General features: G+C 39.2%; 1 protein-coding gene across 1 annotated transcript in view; it reads left to right on the top strand.

Annotated features, from left to right (window-relative positions):
• Positions 1-6,945: 6,945 nt before the first annotated feature.
• LOC139735417 (uncharacterized) overlaps positions 6,946-15,374 on the top strand; it is a 32,022-nt gene continuing 23,593 nt past the window's right edge. The window contains exon 1 of the mRNA XM_071646168.1: positions 6,946-8,006. Coding sequence (XP_071502269.1) covers positions 7,348-8,006 — 659 coding nt within the window. The 5' untranslated portion in view covers positions 6,946-7,347. The remainder of the gene's footprint in view (positions 8,007-15,374) is intronic.

Genomic DNA, 15,374 nt, shown 5'->3' with positions numbered 1-15,374 from the left:
TTGCATTTGAACAAGTATAAATTAGCTATAATGAGTTTCAGAATTTAAAGTAATTTCGGAGAGGAATAAAAATGTTTTCAAAATGTATAACAAATTGCAATGAACGACAATAATGACATTGCAGCCTCACCACAAGCATGCATGAGTTGGGCAATGCTGGGGTGATAGAACGAAAGGACAAGGCATGCATGGCTTCACACAGGTGAACTTGCTAAGCAAGCGGTATTGTAATGGAATGACACTGCGACAATTGTGAAATATGTGAGGCTCTGATGTCATCAACACTTTTCAGTGTAATTCGTTTAAGATATTTCAGAGTATTGGTGCTCAAGGACCGCAACAAATTCCACAAATCTATATATGGAGCTTTCGATTTATGTATTGCATCATGTGAAATTATGAAAATCGTCTGGGTTGCCCCTTTAAAAGTAGCACACAGTGAAGACACAATTGCGAATAAAGAAGTGGCATATGCTACAAGTTAAACCGTTTGCATTGTTCTTACATTCTAATTTGACTCGATCACACTGAGGACAAATAAATCAACCATAATCGTAACAATTTAAATTCCAGGTTTGTTCTCATTGACCTCAAGAGGACAGAAGAGCAGCTGCTGTCTGACATGGCGACATACATGACTATAATAATATAGTCCACAAATCTTTCTCGATTCAAGAACTGCTTATCAGTCTCAGTAGCAAAAGCGGGGTCTATGAGATGTGAGGCATCATTAGTCAGATATGCGTAGACTTCAAAACTTGATAGCTAGAGAACTCACCATAATATTAACGAAAAAAATTACTATTTCTACAATTTATCACACATAGATTAAAGTCTTTCATTGTGATGTCTACTTTGTGCCCCCGCTTCCCACTCTAGCATGCGCTCCTACGCACTGCGCAATATAAATGTACAGTGATGGATTGCCTATTTTGATTTTGGCTCAATCGTCCAGTCGCTAAGCAATGTCAATAACTTGACAAAAACTCTTTTTATGGGCACAAGCTCAATCGGAGTCACATCACCCTTCTCCCCCCCCCTCTCTCTCTCTCTCTCTCTCTCTCTCTCTCTCTCTCAGGTTACATCTTTGGGTTTCACCTTTAGGAGACACGGGTGCACGTCACGAGACCGACACCCATAAGTCATACAGCCCACGAGTCATACAGCTCACAAGTCATACAGCCCATGAGTTTATACAGCTCACGAGTCATACTGCCCATTAGTTCGACACTAAGCTAACAAGACCCATGAGATCGACACATTAAACCTGTCGAACTCGTAGGCTGTTTTTACCTAGTGTCGAACTCATGGACTTTATTTGCCTAGTGTTGAACTCATGGGCTGTATGACTCGCGAGCTGTATGACTCGTGAGCTGTATGACTCGTGGACCTGTTTTCAACGTCGAACTCATGGGCTGTATGACTTGTGGGTGTCGGTCTAGTGGGATGACCCCGGAGACACTATGGTTACTATTGTACTGCATTAACAAATGATTAAGGAAACACTAGATCCTAAATATAGACAGACAAATTTGCGTATATATAACGTTTATGTAAGCAAATACATGCCAGCAATGTGTGGTTTTATATGTAATGTTTGATATATACCAGTACATTAACAAAATGCTGCAAATCATTTTATGTGATATAACGTTTGGTTACAATACACGTTTTTCACTGATAACGTATTACTTTATCGCAATCTCTGTAACTCCAGTAGCGCCAGTTCCTGTCAAGGCACGGCCATACAGTCTCAAAACACACACACACACACACACACACACACACACACACACACACACACACACACTTTTTTGTTTTTCAATGATATTTTATTGATCTCATTCAAATCAATCATAAATCAACCCATTCCGGGTGTAACATGAACATAAAAACGGTACAAATGCCATTCAAAAGACAAATCCATTACCAACTTATACTGCCAATCATCTCCCTTCAACATAACAACTCGATTATAAATCAATCCTACTGACCATTTCTTCACGAGAAAGTATTGACATGTACAAAAAAAAAAAATATATATATATATATATCTTTGACTATGGTATACTTATACTGCCAATCATTTCTCTTCAACATAACAACTCGAGTATAAATCGAGTATATGCAAGGGTATATACATAAAAAAGCAACAAAAATACGTTATACAAAACTAGAATGAAATCATTTCATTGAAAATCAAATCCCCATCCCCACCAACCCCGATGCACTCAAACCTATCCCACACCCCCACCACAACCCCAAACACATACATCCACTACCACCACACACATACACCCCAAACACCAACACACATACACACCAACACCAAAACACACATACACACATACACCCCACACACAAACACACCCGAAGCGATACCACCTTCCTTCCTATTATAATGAAAACGACTTCCAAATGTTGATTGATACGTACAACATACAAGCGTGTAATGGGCCGTATGCAGAAAAGCATCGTCCGCCCGTCCACACACACACACACACACACACACTCACACACACACACGCACACACACATACACACACACACATACACACACACACACACACACACACACACACACACACACACACACGCGCGCGCGCGCACCCATACACACACCACAGCACGCACATTAAATGACAAAATATTCCTACCCTTTTGTTGATCACCATCGTGACCATGGATGAAGATCCGCCACAACGTGCGATCGAGAGAATAAAGAAGAGGAAAGTGACCTACTATCCATTTTTTCATTCAATTCAGTACCTTTTCTTCGAATTTCTTCGAAATTCACAACTTTTATTGATATTCACTCGTGATATGAGTTTCAATTTCCTGTTCAAAATATGCGATGCAATACAATATACAGTGATTAGAATAAAAATAAAAATACAGGCAAAGTAAAATATTCAACTGCACAATTTAACAATATGAAACAGTGACAATAATAAAAAGGCCTACATAGGCCCTACTGATGGCAATAGATATGTCTGCTCAATATTACCAAGGTGAAATTATTTTGTGCTTGAGTTTTACCTTTGCCGAGTAGATGCATCTTTCTGTAAACTTCGTTTTACCAGAACCTGCTATGTGGTACGTGTCTGCTCGCCGGAGTCGGTCCTAAAGACGCCTTCTAATAGCGCGATGATACAGGATAAGTGCCGCCTGTGCTACTACGAGGTATATTCTAACCAACTCTCTATAGCACTTTCAGGAGGTTGTGAAATATGATCAGCTCACGGTGTCGCATGGGTAATTTAAATGCGTGCTCTCACGCTGAAATGGAAATATCCTTCGTGCCGTAACTATAAACGCAAAAGTCTATCAATTTATCGCGATGTCTCAAAACAAATATATTCTGCGTTGTTGTTGTTGTTGTTGTTGTTGTTGTTGTTGTTGTTGTTGTTGTTGTTGTTGTTGTTGTTGTTGTTGAAATAAGGAATAGAGATAACTCGTCGCGAGGGTTTCCCAGTTACTTCGATGCAAACAAAGGAGATCATCCGAGAATATATTCTTTCTTGTCCCAATTTAAAAGCTGCTCGGTTGATGGCGTTTGATGCCGTGACTATACAACTCATAGCATATGAATATTGTGTTATTGTCACGTCATGACTGGGAAGTAACGTGACTCGAGAACATCAACCAATCACGATCGAGGCGTATACCTCTTTCTCTTTGCGTTCATAGATCGGGTAAGGCCGTGTCACACCATAACGCGGGCTTGTGGTGAGGAGGTAGTTTCCAGCACGTAGAAGATTTTCAGCGGGCGAACAAGAATGTTTGCAATTTTCATTCATGCCTTGTCATACCGTACGGGGGAACTTCTGCGGCTTGACTTGCGGGGAAACAAATTTACACCAAGGAGCTCTCCGCAGTTGGTCCGCACCTGACAGTATCTAGCGCGTAGTTGCCCGGAGGTGAACCCGATTTAACCGCAGCAAGTTTTGAGCATGACCAAAACTTTTTCCGGGTGAGTCGCGGGAATGCCCGTAGAGGTCCACGCAGAACGCCAGTAGGAGACCCTTAGCGGCAGTACTTCCCAGGCAATTCCCACGCAGGTACTTCGCAGTCCCGTATGCAGCCAAGATAATGAAATTCTGTGAGATTTCAGCCATTCCATTAGAGGAATTCCTTCACTAAGTTGTCAGCCCCCACGCGACTGGCACAAAGGTCACACAGTATACTCGCACGTATAACGCGTCCAGCAAGTAAGACACATGCGCTGACTCGCACAAATCCTTTTCCGCCCTCGGGAATGTCCGGTATGCTAGAAAATCCCTACACGTAACACGCCCGAGTAGCTTGCCCGGAAAGGTGTGACAGGGCCTAAACACGGTTGCGGGTTAAAAAAATATGCGTGCGCACCTCCGGGCGACTACTTTTGAGATACATGCTAGGTACTGTCATGTGCGGATATCTACGGGGACCTCCGGGTAGTCAAAATTGTTCTTTGCAAGTCGCACGCAAGGCTGGTGTGACACGGCCTTGAGATTGTAATGATAATCATATTTGCATGGTGTGTCCGCAGCCTTTTTCAAGCCGTTGTTAGCACTCACTGACACTCCTGAAAGAAGAGTGTTACCCGAGAGAGAAAAAATATGTTCGATAGTACGAAAAATAATCATCGACTGCGAGGGCGATGGTACGATCAGGGAGGTGATGTCACATGCGTACAACGATATAATGAAAATAAAAGAGAAGTTCACAAAATTTTACTTTTTGAATAAAGTGCACATTTCTTGGACTTGTTGCTGATGTATGTTAAGGATAATATTATTCCACTTGCCTTCTGAAAGTGAGAAGTCGAGTGCTCTTTTGTTATGCGAGAAAAGTGAAAATAAGGTGAATTTTCTTTATACTTTCTTTATACCGTTGTACTCAAGTGACATCACAAGCTATAGTAGTTTTCTCATCCAGCCATGACTGAGCAGAAACTTTAAAAATTCATAACTTTTTAACGGATTGTCCGATTTTCCTCAAACTCTCATTGATGTGGTCTACTAATATTGCTGCATTCACTCAACCCACATGTCTGTAAAGGTGAACTTGTCCTTTAACAAACACCCACTGGCTGAGTAACGTTATGAAAATTTAATATCTTACACTGTCTTGTTTTTTACTGTCAAATAACACGAAATGTATGACTTTATTCAACGGATAGGTCGAAGCAATATGTGGTATATGATCCTTCAACATTTATTTCAATATTGGGATCATTTTAGTGGGTCAAGACATTCATATCCGTTTTCCGTAATTCCACACCTATACGTAATTGGGACCTACAGTTTCATGAGCTAGCTTTTGTGTAGGCCTCATCAAATACTTCTGTTACTGTTTTGAGACACCATTATGCCATTTGTGTTCACTACATTCTTTACAATATTTGATACAATCAAAGGACATGGTTGTATAGACCTATATCTTTTATTCTTATTTGTTGTATGTCAATGAATTTGTTAGTTCTTTGAGAGAAAATGGAAATATGAAAATAGATTGAAGTGAACATATATGTATGTATGCATGCACATATATACATACACACACAAACACATATTATACATATATATATATATATATATATATATATATGTATATATATATATATATATATATATATATATATATATAATATATGTATAAGAAGAAAGAGTCTCAAGTACGCCATGGATCCAACGATTACAATTTTTTTCAAGATATATATATATATATAATATTTTATATCTTTTAGGGCTTTAGGGCTTTTATATCTTCTAGGGTTATGAAGTGTTTTGTCTAGTTCTGAGACAGCGATGCAGATCATTACCGTATTTAAGGAGAAGAGCGCCAACACCAGAATCCTCCTCTACCCCCCCCCCTCCCCTTTCCCCTCAACGGACTACTAGCAGCCTACAGTCACTGTGTGATAGAGAGGCTCTGCGTTAAACGTGACGTCAAGGCATAATGGCACCCTCTTGGTAATAACAATACAGAGAAGAATACTACTACTGATGTGTAATAACCTACTACAAGCACGTACGAGGTGCTTTCCGGGCTGGCTGGCTGTTACTCTAAACGTCTATGTGAAATACTTTTTCTTTATTTTTGCCGAATATGTGGTCTCAATTGGCCTCAATCAATCAATCAATCCATCCATCAATCAATCAATCAATCAATCAATCAATCAATCAATCAATTAATCAATCAAATAATGGTGTATATCCTGGAAGACGTATCAGTCTAACTTAATATATCTCATGACCTCGCATTTCGAGAACATGGCTTTTCTTTTGGTAAGACTGAAATGATGTATGTATTTTGTGTCTTATGCATTGTGTCTTAAGTGTAATTGTGTTCCTATATCAAGCTTGCACTGTCGTTTGGTGTTCTGTCGGAGTATATGGTATTATGTAGATGAATTAGACTGTTCTGAATCAACTGTATTCTATATCGAGGCACTACAAAATTTCTCGATTCCCAGTTATATAAGTTCATTCGTTTGTAACTGAAGAGGCGACTATGGAGGCCATGTTACTGCTGTTGGTGGTTCCTATAACGTCTTTTATATTCAGTCCCACCAGCAGTCAGTACTGTATGCGAGAGAGTATACTCAAACAGTACGTTATGATACCAGCCTATCTACGATTAATGATTGACTGAATACCACACGCACTTCTTGGGTTGTCGTTTCATGAGTTTTCAAAATCGGCAATCGAATTCGTCGATATGGGGACTCACTAACAGACTCTTGCTGCAAAATCACTTTATCATACCACGTGAGAACAGTAACTTATAATTCCAAGCGACTCGACGAAGACTATCCTTCTCAACATCTAAGCACTCATAGAGGTTTTTGCTTTCACTTTCACAAACTCTACGAGATTGTAACTTCTCTTTGTTAAATTACCCAGTCCTGTGATAAGAAATCTCCTGGTGTAGCAGTTCCGCTTATAAAGTACTCGATCATGATGTGTATGTGTGTGTCTTGCCAATATGGAGGATTGAACGAAACCTTAACTGTCAATGTGAGGAACTGGAACTTCCGGATTGTTGCACGAAATATTACACTTCGGCCAGATTTTGAAGTAAAATAATTGTTTTGTATTTTCAACAGTCTTTCCTTGCAGTCGGATTCTCACGCTATTTGCAATGTGTCAGAAGAGAACCCACGAACGCTCAGCTAGATTACAACCGGAATTAGAAAAACCTGCAGTGTACTAGTGAATAAGACAGCTTATACGTATGTGACTTCTCTCTTGCGCGTAAGCCCAGAGTACCAGAAACATTATTCAAGAGTCTATCCCTGTGTATTTCGTTGCTGATAGTTGGCTATTATCGCTGACGGGCTGGTCGACGGCCAGGAACTGGATGCCGATGGCGGATGAGGGGCGCATCGGACTACTGGACGACGCAGAGACTTCGTTGTCGAAGGGCTTGCAATGGAACCACGAAGTGATATCGATGTCGGATCTTCTCAAGAGATTCGAACTTCCGATACTGGTGCAAGTCGTTGACGGCACTTATAGCATGTCGTATTCGACCTTCTCGAGAGGCGAAATCATAATGCTCGACAGCCTTATCCCCATCGACCTCGTTGAGGCCGCAGTCATCGAAGGCAAGCACAGAAATGCCGTCAAGCAAAACGAACACTCAGACCGGGCGTTGGTGTCAACATCATTTTCGTCCACGTTGGCGATTCCCAAGTCGCTGACAACGATGTCTTTCGAAGTCGTCGACGGGGTGAGTCGAAACAGTAAGGACTACAGGACACAAGCAAAACCCCCAGGACGTCGGCAAGAGATGATGGGGCGGTTTTCATTCTTGCCATCGCCAATCCTGCCAGGAACGTCTGGGAGACGGAAAACGCGATTCAACAGCGTCAAGTCTCTCGCCAAACATCACCCGAAGCTGGTGAAGATTGTAAAACTCTCAGGTCCAATCACAAAGCAGTCACAGCTGAAAGTGGGACAAAAAATTCACGTCCTCGGAGTGTCTGACACGCACTTTTTTCAGGACAGGCATCTAAGGTAGGTTCACATTTCACGCAGAAACGGTGTCTATATGCTATGTGGAATTATAGTAGACAGTAACTGTTAGCAAGAATCCTGCCCGGCATGTGCAATATTGGATCTGGGCTCTGTTGAATAAGAAAAAAATAACCAAACATGTCTATTAAGTCCAACTTACATCAAACGTAAGTGAGGCATCAGCCAATCAGAATTCAGTATTCAGATACTTATGTTTGATATTCTGACTTACATTGATCTCAACTTTTATACGACAGGGCCCTGATGTACAATCGACCACGTTCCCCTGAATTCAGGCAAGGCATAGGGCCTACTGATGACGAAGTGTGTAAATCATGTCTTCACACCTCGTCAACAGACCAGGGCTTACTCTGTTTATTTTGAAGATGTAGGAAGGACACAATGAAATTCAATATAATTTCTTGCGGTTAATCTGTAATTAGCTTTCACTATACCGCACACCAACTTGAAAATGGTACAGGTTTATGGATATCATGATAATGTCTATAATAATACATAATACTTAATGTACACCTAAAATGTGAGTGCGAGAAGAGGTCTCGACTATATACAGCACCAATAAAGCTCCTTCATTATACATCAGGGCATGGGAGAATGAACCCAAATAAGTGATTTGAGTGAACGCAGCAACATTAGTAAAGCAAAAGAATGAATGAAAGTTTGGCGAAAATCGGACAATCACTTCAAAAGCTTTGGATTTTTAAATGTTTTATCCAATTTTGAAGGTATACTGAATCAGAATGCAGACGGTGCAACTCTTGCAACTTTGAGAATTGTGAGATATTCAAGATGGCCGCCAACATGGCGCCAAAATCTGAATTTCCTTTATATTTCTGTGAGAAGAAGAAATAGAGATATTTAAGATGGCCGCCGAAATGGCCACCAAGAATCTCAGAAATCTCAAAACTGTCATTGATGCAAGAGTTGCATTAACAGACATCAACAAGATTGGGATTCAGCACCCGAGAAATGGTGCCTATGATGGCAATTATATGGTAAAACCATCAATTTATTTTCTGTTTAATTCACCATTCATTAATCCTGAAATACTTGTATTGGAGTTTCATTTTGTTGGCGGCCATTCTGGCAGCCATCTTGAATATCTCAAAACCCTCTAGGATGGTGATAGGGTAAAGAGGGACAATCCATCAAAAGCATTGATGGGCAGATGGTAAAACGAGTTTCAACCTCTGGCACTATAGGTTGACTTCGGTTTCAATTCTTTTTATACAACGTGCATCGATCTGCCCTCTGCTTACACGATAAATGCATATAGATACAATACATCAATATGCCTTTGTATTGGGTTAGTACAGAAAACGTATACGTAAATTCCTTGATTAACGAAAGTAATGAGGACTAATCACCAGTACAAAGTTGTAGTTCTCGATGCTTTAATTGTATACACATGCCTGACCTGCCCCGGAAGGAAAACAAACAAACAAAAAACATGTATATGACATTACGGTGTGCAACACTGCACTACTGTATCGTGGTACACTCCATTTCATCGAGTTGTGCTAGTGTATCCCGAGTAGGTCTACTTAATTATTATCCATGGACTGAGCAATTGCTCACATGTCTCGTCTTTGTACGGATCTGCCGGTATAGAGAAGCGATGTGGCATATCATTAACCCCCATGAGACCACCTTCTCCTTGTGCCCATCACACTGTATGCAAAGTAGGTATCGATGGTATTGACAGGATTACCTAAGCCATTATATCGAAAGCATCGGGTGAAACTGGCGACGAAATCTCAGTTTCTGTGCAAATTATCATTTGCTTAACAATGCGGCCTGTCAGACATCTTTCCCAATCTTCGGTCTGTCATCATTGTGTCTGTCAATTTACATGTGTGGAAGAATATGATGCGGTTTTTGGTACCCCGGAGTACCAAATAGAAATCCGCCATTTTGTTGAATTATAAATTTATTTATTTATTTTTTGAGCGCTGTACCCTAGGTAACCAAAAATGGGTGAAAGTTATCTCTGGTTCTCTATGGAAGAAAACTGCGTTGCAGTTATCAGCTCAGCCGTGAAGCAGCATCAGAACATCAGCGCCCTTCACACACACACTACACCATTGATCTCCGTGCCACATATACGCAGAGCTGCACAGCACCGTGCACTACCAGTCCACATAAGACGTTAAAGGGATAGTACAGTTTCGGTCGAGATTGGGCTGCAGGTTTCCAACGTTTTTTGATCATGATTTTTTTTTAGATAATGAGAAATATCTTATGAAATATGAAAGGAACACACAATATTCTAAGAGGAATTCAAATTCTATTTGATGAAAATTGGTTTTGAAATGGCTGAGATATCCAAAAGCAAAGCAATCCTAACCTTTTATTATAGGATCGATTTTTTGTTTTGTTTTTGGATATCTCAGCCATTTCAAAACTGATTTACATCAAATAAAGTTTGAATTCCTCTTAGAATTGTTTGCTCTTTCCAACATTTTATAAAGTCATTTTTAAGTGTCTTGCAAAAGTTAAAGCTTGAATCCTTACCTCAACCAATGCTATACCACGAGTTCCCGGACTGAAATGATCTCATTCTGAATGACTGCTCAAAATAGTTGTAAAATGTTTTTAAAAGTTATTTAAAAAGTGTTACTATTGATTATCGTAATTACGATCAAATACTTCATATCAAGAGCTAAGGCTGAGTTAGCACTGGGATCTTTAATTCTTTTGGGGGGACTGCTGAATTTTGACCTCCTTTATGGCAGTGTGTAAATATACATCTTAGGAAAACGAGATGGCGCCATACAATACGGTATCCCGGGGTATTAGTCTAGCAGCCAGAAAGGGTCCCCGTGCACCCCCCCCCCTAAAACAAAATTCTACGATATGTTCGAAGATCGTCAGAACCTGTATTTTCCGAATCCGGTTGTCGCCAGCGGAAAAAAAGGTTGCGCGCGCGTCTAATTTGCATATTTCTAAGATGGGCGCCGCCCGTTGCTAGGAGACGGATTATTTTTGAATAACTTTAGTTAGGAATAACAAATTACCATAAAAATGGTATCATTTTGAAGATAATTAAATTTCCTACAAGCTGATACCCCATTTGATGGGATAAATAGTTGTTGTTATGAAATATTAAGGAAGGAATTATGTTTTTTAGCATTTTTCTAAAAAGATACGGAATTTGGTTATAATGTTCTTTTCCATACATCTAATATGCATTTACAAATAACATTTGAAATTTCCTAAAATTATCCCCCAGTCATAGCTATTATCATGTGAAAACGGCTTTCCAATACACCAATTCCTTTAAAAGTTACACGACATTAAAGGGGATAAGGTTCAATAGGTTTTACAGCAATATTATTTTAAGGGTTATAATGTCTCCGCGCGCAATTGCGTAGGTTCTGTATCTGGGGTTTGTTGTAGATCACTGCTATCTATTGATCAAATCTCATCGAAATCGGCGAAGAAAGAAAGAAAAATTACACTTTCTATTCCTTATATGAAATAAAAATGTTTTTTTTTTCTATTCTGTGTTACCAAACTCAATCCATTCAGCTTCCCATATGAACAGTTTCTTGTCTTTTTGGATTCCCTCCAAAATCACAACTTATCTGATATTAAAAAGATAAAGAAAACAATTTGACGTGACTGTTTCCTCTTATTGGAAGATTAAAGTGAAAAAAAAGAAGAATCTTATGCTAAAAGCCCTAAGAAATAAAGAACTTGTTAAATGGCCTTTCAGAGTTTAAAATGAAACATGGCTATCTTATTTTTTCATAACAAAATGAAGGGAAGTATCTGTGTAGTTCATGTCGGCCCATACTGGGTTACTATTCTTCAGAAATGGTCCCCGTGCACCCCCCCCCCCCCCCAAAAAAAAAAAAAAAAATCTACGATGTGTTCGAAGATCGTCAGAACCTGTATTTTGCGAATCTGCTTGTCGCCAGCGGAAAAAGGGTTGCGCGTGCGTCTAATTTGCATACTTCTAAGATGGCCGCCGCCCGTTGCTAGGATACGGATTATTTTTGAATAACTTTAGTTAAGAATATCAAATTACCATAAAAATGGTATCATATTAAAGAGAATTAGATTTCCTACAAGTTGATACCCCGTTTTATGTAATAAATAGTTGTTGTTATGAAATACTAAGGAAGGATTTTTTTTTTTACATTTTTCCCAAGAAATACAGATTTCAGTAATGTTTTTTCCATACATTTAATTTCTGTTTACAAATAACATCGGAATTTTCCTTAAGTTAAACCCCATAAATAAGTATAATTATGTGAAAGCGGCTATTCAATACACCAATTCCTTTAAAAGTTACACGACATTAAAGGGAAAAGGTTCAATACGGTTATACAGAAATTTAAGGGTAATGTCGACGGCCGCACTTGCGTAACGCGTGTAATACTATAATAATCATTGCAAGTATGAGACCCTATCACTTCTTACATCCAAATTATTGATTAAATATCATTAAATCTTGTGGAATATGAAAGCAAATTAAATTTTTTATTCGCTATCACCTTTGATCTACTCAGCTTCACTTTTAGTTTACGTCTTTTTTCATCAAATAGAATAAAGGCCTTACGAGAGGTGTAATTTCATGACGGCCGAAACGGGCTTACCTGGATAGGGGTTTCCAAAATATCGATATTAATCAAACTTCTCTTCATCAACTCTCATTCTTCTGATCATCTTCACACACATACTCACACCTCCAATATCACACACAGGCATTCATGCAGGGGAAATGAGCTCAGTCGTGAATTTCGTGAATTTATTCAATACGCCATTAATGCATTCATGGAACATCAAACTCGAATGCTTTATTTAGATGTCGAAATAAGAGTTACATGTATACCGCACAAGCGAAATATTTCTCACCATGCTCTAGCAGGAAATCAATTTATTTTTTTAAGATAAGATCGCACATACGTGTTCTCATTCTTTGGTGGTTCGCCTGATGGTTTTTAAACATATTGCTCACACGTTTATTATTGCCAAGAAACTAATAGATAGATTACAAATACCAAGGAATGGCATTGATAAAAACGAATAGTTGCAAGTCAAATCCAGTCGCTTTCAAATTCTGTTTTTTTTTTAAAAAATGATTTCATGCACTTAACTTTATCACATGGGTTGATTTAAATGCAATACAACGTAAACTTGGTTGTTAAATCCGTTAGGAGTGACTAATAATCAATATTATACAAAAATGAGAGAGAGAGAAAAAAAATGTTATGGTTAAGTAGACCATGGATCTATAAAACATGAGGGAAATGTCTGAGGGAACATTAACCATGCATGCGTGTATGTATGTATGTGTGCATGTATATACTATAACTATGTATATATAATATATCTATATCTATATATAAATATATAAATATATATATATATATATATATATACAAATAGATATATATATATATATATATATATATATATATATATATCAATCACGTTTATATTTATGCAGGTTTGTATACTTTTGTGTTGTGTGTGTTTGTGTTCAAGGATGTTTGTGTATGACTAATGTGTTAAACATTAGACATATTCAGAGTGTAAATGTTTAACCACAACGAATACAATATTTTCATGTTTTCCACAGAAATTAGACATCTATTATAATTAGATAAATTTGCTAAAATGATTTGAAGTGTATCTGCTATAGGCGCATCTGACGTGCAATCCACTTTATAGAGCGCATGTAAGTTCCGCTGGAATAACAACTCATGCATGAGTTAAATACACCATCCAATGTTTTCAGATATCCATGCCCTACTCGTCCGCCGGTCCTTTTTAGATAGAGTAACTATAAATGTGCATGATCGATACCCAAAAGATTATTGACATTGCACGTTAAACACTTTCACTAGGTTGCCATTGTCGCGAGTCTCGATATGCTAATACATGTATACTATCTACCACAAATCGATTCTTAGTCTACGAGTGACCGTGGTGATCTTATCATGGCTTATCACATCTTGAGGTCTATGGTGGTAATCGTGTTGATCGTAGAAGAATTATTGGACTGTTCGAAAAATTACTACGATCAACACAATGTCTTTGACTGACATCAAGATTTGATTATCTGATGATCAGCACGATTAGTCCGCGAGTAAGACCACGATTTCGGACGAATCGAGAAAGTGGACCCAGCTTAGTGAATGCCACGAGAGTGGTAACGTACCATAAGGATAATCAACACGACAGTTTCAATACCGTACATATCAATATTTACATATCTTCCAAGATTACTTCACCTATGTAGTCTAGATTCTTTTGTATGCCTCCGCCAAGAAGTGGTGCCGGAGGCATTATGTTTTCGGGTTGTCCGTCCTTCCGTCCGTCCTTCTCTCCGTCCGTAATGAATTTTGTGGACAGCGTAACCAAAAAAAAAAAAAAAAAAAAAAAAAAACTCTGAAATTTGGCATGTATGTGTATTGGGGGTGAAATTCTGCCTATCAACTTTTGGGTGCACATGCTCAAGGTCAAAAGTCAAAAGGTCGAGGTCAAATGCTTAAAATTTCACTATTTCCCTCATATCTCTGCAATGCCTAAAGATATTTTCTTGAAACTTAGTGTATACAGGTATTACCCAATTAAAATTCACTGGTAAAAGTTTGGGGTCATAAGGTTAAGGTCAAATGTGAAAAGGTCAAGTGAAAATGTTAAAATTTTACTTTTTTTCTCTGTATCTTGGATATTGTTCAAGGTATCTTCATGTCAGGTCAGGATGATCTGCTACTGGTACCCTGTAGCCCAGTACAACCTGTTTCAGGGTCAGATTGTCGGCGACTAAACCGGCAAACCCACCAGTCTCCAACTGGAGAATGGTGAGGAGGGTGGCTGGACACCCTGGTGGAACTAAAAACAAGATCTATCTTAAGGGCATCGACTCTGGAGAGTCAACGATGGCCATCCAGCAATGCAGAAGGACCCGGCCACCCACTGCATTTTCTTGGCCACGATAGTTCTTATGAGAGTTCGTAAACATTGTGGAAAACCGGCATCTGATGGTGGGACCCGCAGGCCAGATGATGCGTCAATGGCTACTGGGGAAGAGGAGCGTGTTGCACCGACTAGGCACAGCTGTAAGGACGCAGAATATACTGCCGATAATCCTGTGCATGAAAGGAGCAGCACAAACCTGAGAAAACCTAGAATTATAGGGACATGGAATGTTCAAGGAATGAATGCTGACAAGATGGAGATCATCATAACCCGAATGGGAGAACAAAATATCAGTGTGCTTGGTATTTCAGAGACTTGGTGGCTCAACCAAGGTCGTTTCACTACCGAAGATGGCTACACAGATGTGTATTCAGGCAAAGACGGCGGAAAGAGGGAACACGGAGTAGGCTT

Source organism: Diadema antillarum, unplaced genomic scaffold (genome assembly GCF_040938485.1).
Source record: "Diadema antillarum isolate AM-2024a unplaced genomic scaffold, OU_Dant_1.0 seq00000577_RagTag, whole genome shotgun sequence".
Taxonomy (NCBI): domain Eukaryota; kingdom Metazoa; phylum Echinodermata; class Echinoidea; order Diadematoida; family Diadematidae; genus Diadema; species Diadema antillarum.
The sequence above is the reverse complement of the archived record's forward strand: the minus strand, read 5'-3'. Positions and strand labels throughout refer to the sequence as shown.